This window comes from Onychostruthus taczanowskii, unplaced genomic scaffold (assembly GCF_017590055.1).
Source record: "Onychostruthus taczanowskii isolate IOZ18803 unplaced genomic scaffold, ASM1759005v1 scaffold580, whole genome shotgun sequence".
NCBI classification, from domain to species: Eukaryota; Metazoa; Chordata; class Aves; order Passeriformes; family Passeridae; genus Onychostruthus; species Onychostruthus taczanowskii.
Window position 1 is genome coordinate 1 of NW_024503458.1, and position 3,924 is coordinate 3,924.

Here is a 3,924-nt window from a genome sequence, read left to right on the forward strand (position 1 = left end):
TCCCATTTTTTTCCCCATTTTCCCCATCCCCACCTCTCGGGGCCCCCCCTGGCGCTGCCGGGGCCGGAGAAGCTTCCGGAAGGTTGGCGGAAAGCGGAGCCGGAGTGGGGGGAGTCCGGGAAGCTCAGGGGCCTGGGGGGGAAATGGGGAGAAAAGTGGGGAAAATGGGAAAAGTGGGGAAAAAGGGAATAAAAGGGGGAAAAAATTGGGGGAAAATTGGGGAAAAATGGGAATAAAATGGGGAAAAAAATGGGGGGAAAATGGGAATAAAATGGGGGGAAAATTGGGGGAAAAAAAGGGGAAGAAAAGGGGGAAAATTGGGGAAAATGGGGGGGGAAGGGGAATAAAATGGGGGGGGAAGAAAAGGGGGGGAAAGGGGGGAAATTTGGGAATGAAATGTGGAAAAAATTGGGAATAAATTGGGGGGAAAATGGGGAAAAAATTGGGAATAAAAGGGAAAAATACAGGGGGAAATGGGGACAAAATGGGAGAAAATGGGATAAAAATGGGGAATAAAATGGGGAAAAATGGGGAAAACATCGGAATAAAATGGGATAAAGGGGGAAAAAGGGGGAAAATGGGAATAAAATGGGGAGAAAAATGAGGAAAATGGGAGAAATGGGGAAAATGGGAAAAAATTTTGAATAAATTGGGGGGAAATGGGGAAAAATTGGTAATAAAAGGGAAGTTTGGGGAAAAATTGGGGGAAAATTTGGAATAAAAGGGGAAAAATAGGGGAAAAAGGAAAAGAAATTGGAAGAAAATGAAAAAAATTGGGGAAAAATGGGAAAAATTTGGAATAAAAGGGAAAAATGGGGAAAAATTGGGGGAAAATGGAAAATTCAGGAAGAAAATGGGGGAAATGCGGGAAAAATGGGAAAATTGGGGAGAATTTTTGGGGAAAATGGGAACAGTTGGGGAAAAAAGGGAAAATTGGGAAAATGAGGGGGAAAATTGGGAATTTAGGAGGAAAATGGGGGAGATTTGGGAGGAATTCCAAGAATTTGGGGGGAAATTTGCTGAGAATTTCAGGAATTCGGAGGGGAAAATTCCAGGAAATTTTGGGGGGAATTTGGGGAAAATCCTGGGAATTTTGGGGGGAATTTGAGGGAATTTTGGGGGAAATTCTGGGATTTTGGGGGGATTTTGGGAGGATTTTGAGGGAAATTTCAGGAGGATTTTGGGGGGAAATTCTGGGAACTTTGAGGGGAATTTGGGAGGAATTTTAGGAGAATTTTTCAGGATTTTTTGGGGGAATTTTGGGGGGAAATTCAGGAATTTTGGGAGAAATTTGAGGGGGAATTCTGGGAATTTTGAGTGGAATTTGGGAGGAATTTTGGGAGGGGAATTTCGGGACTTTTTCAGGAATTTTTGGGGGATTTTGAAGGAAAATTCTGGGAATTTTGGGGGAAATTTGAGGGGAAAATTCTGGGAACTTTGAGTGGAATTTGGGGGGAATTTTGGGAGGGGAATTTCGGGAATTTTTGGGGGATTTTTGAGGGATTTTGAGGGGAATTTGGGGAATTTTTCAGGAATTTTTGGGGGATTTTTGAAGGAAAGTTCTGGGAATTTTAGGGAGAAATTCTGGTAATTTTGAGTGGAATTTGGGGGGAATTTTGGGAAGGGAATTTCGGGAATTTTTGGGGGAATTTTGGGGGACAGGGACAAGGAAAGGTGGCACTGGTGGCACCGGTGGCATTGGGACAGGGACAAGGGGAAAGGGGGCACTGGGATGGGGAAAGGTGGCACTGGGACGGGGAAAGGTGCCACTGGGGGCACTGGGGGACAGGGAAAGGTGGCACTGGGACGGGGAAAGGTGCCACTGGGGGCACTGGGGGACAGGGAAAGGTGGCACTGGGACGGGGAAAGGTGCCACTGGGGGCACTGGGGGACAGGGAAAGGTGGCACTGGGACGGGGAAAGGTGCCACTGGGGGCACTGGGGGACAGGGAAAGGTGGCACTGGGACGGGGAAAGGTGCCACTGGGGGCACTGGGGGACAGGGAAAGGTGGCACTGGGACGGGGAAAGGTGCCACTGGGGGCACTGGGGGACAGGGAAAGGTGGCACTGGGACGGGGAAAGGTGCCACTGGGGGCACTGGGGGACAGGGAAAGGTGGCACTGGGACGGGGAAAGGTGCCACTGGGGGCACTGGGGGACAGGGAAAGGTGGCACTGGGACGGGGAAAGGTGCCACTGGGGGCACTGGGGGACAGGGAAAGGTGGCACTGGGACGGGGAAAGGTGCCACTGGGGGCACTGGGGGACAGGGAAAGGTGGCACTGGGACGGGGAAAGGTGCCACTGGGGGCACTGGGGGACAGGGAAAGGTGGCACTGGGACGGGGAAAGGTGCCACTGGGGGCACTGGGGGACAGGGAAAGGTGGCACTGGGACGGGGAAAGGTGCCACTGGGGGCACTGGGGGACAGGGAAAGGTGGCACTGGGACGGGGAAAGGTGCCACTGGGGGCACTGGGGGACAGGGAAAGGTGGCACTGGGACGGGGGAAAGGTGGCACTGGTGGCACCGGTGGCATTGGGACAGGGACAAGGGGAAAGGTGGCACTGGGATGGCACCACTGAGACGCGGGAAAGGTGGCACTGGTGGCACCAAGGGACAAGGCGAAAGGTGGCACCGGTGGCACCGGTGGCATTGGGACAGGGACGGGGGAAAGGTGGCACTGGTGGCACCGGTGGCATTGGGACAGGGACAAGGGGAAAGGTGGCACTGGTGGCACCACTGGGACGGGGGAAAGGTGGCACTGGTGGCACCCATGGCACCAAGATGTCACCAGTGGCACCCAAATATCACCGATGGCACCCAAGACACCAAGATGGCACCAATGGCACCAAGATGGCACCAGTGTCCTCCATGACACCAAGATGGCGCCAATGGCCCTTCCAACATCCCAATGGCACCAACGGCACCCAAGACACTCAGATGGCACCAATGGCACCAAGATGGCACCAGTGTCCTCCATGACACCAAGATGGCGCCAATGGCCCTTCCAACATCCCAATGGCACCAACGGCACCCAAGACACTCAGATGGCACCAATGGCACCAAGATGGCACCAGTGTCCTCCATGACACCAAGATGGCGCCAATGGCCCTTCCAACATCCCAATGGCACCAACGGCACCCAAGACACTCAGATGGCACCAATGGCACCAAGATGGCTCCAGTGACATCCATGACACCCTGATGACATCAGTGGCACTCAAGAGATCCCAGTGGCACCAATGGCACCCAAGACACTGAGATGGCACCAATGGCACCAAGATGGCACCAATGGCACCAAGATGGCACCAATGGCATCCATGACACTCAAGTGCCACCAATGGCACCCACAACAACCCAATGGCACCAATGGCACCCAAGACACACCCAACTGGCACCCATGACACCAAGATGGCGCCAATGGCACTCACAACATGTCAGTGGCTCCAATGGCACCCAAAACCATCAGATGGCACCAATGGCACCAAGATGGCACCAATGTCATCCATGACACTCAAGTGCCATCAATGGCACCCACAACAACCCAATGGCACCAATGGCACCCAACACACCCAACTGGCACCCATGACACCAAGATGGCGCCAATGGCACTCACAACATCTCAGTGGCTCCAATGGCACCCAAGACACTGGGATGGCACCAATGGCACCAAGATGGCACCAAACACGTCCATGACATCCAGATGGCACCAATATCATCAATGGCAGCAAGGTGGCACCAAAGGCATCAATGGCCCTCACAACATCCCAATGGCACCAACGTCACTCAAGACACTCAGATGGTACCAATGGCACCAAGATGGCTCCAGTGACATCCATGACACTCTGATGACATCAATGGCACTCAAGAGATCCCAATGGCACCAATGGCACCAAGACACTGAGATGGCACCAATGGCACCAAGATGGC

General features: G+C 53.1%; 1 protein-coding gene across 1 annotated transcript in view; it reads right to left on the reverse strand.

Annotated features, from left to right (window-relative positions):
• Window positions 1-33: 33 nt before the first annotated feature.
• Window positions 34-3,924, reverse strand: part of LOC121343227 (signal-induced proliferation-associated 1-like protein 3) — a gene marked incomplete at both ends in the record, with an annotated part of 11,639 nt that continues 7,748 nt past the window's right edge. The window contains one exon of the mRNA XM_041418208.1: window positions 34-132. Within this exon, the coding sequence (XP_041274142.1) occupies window positions 34-132 (99 nt within the window). The remainder of the gene's footprint in view (window positions 133-3,924) is intronic.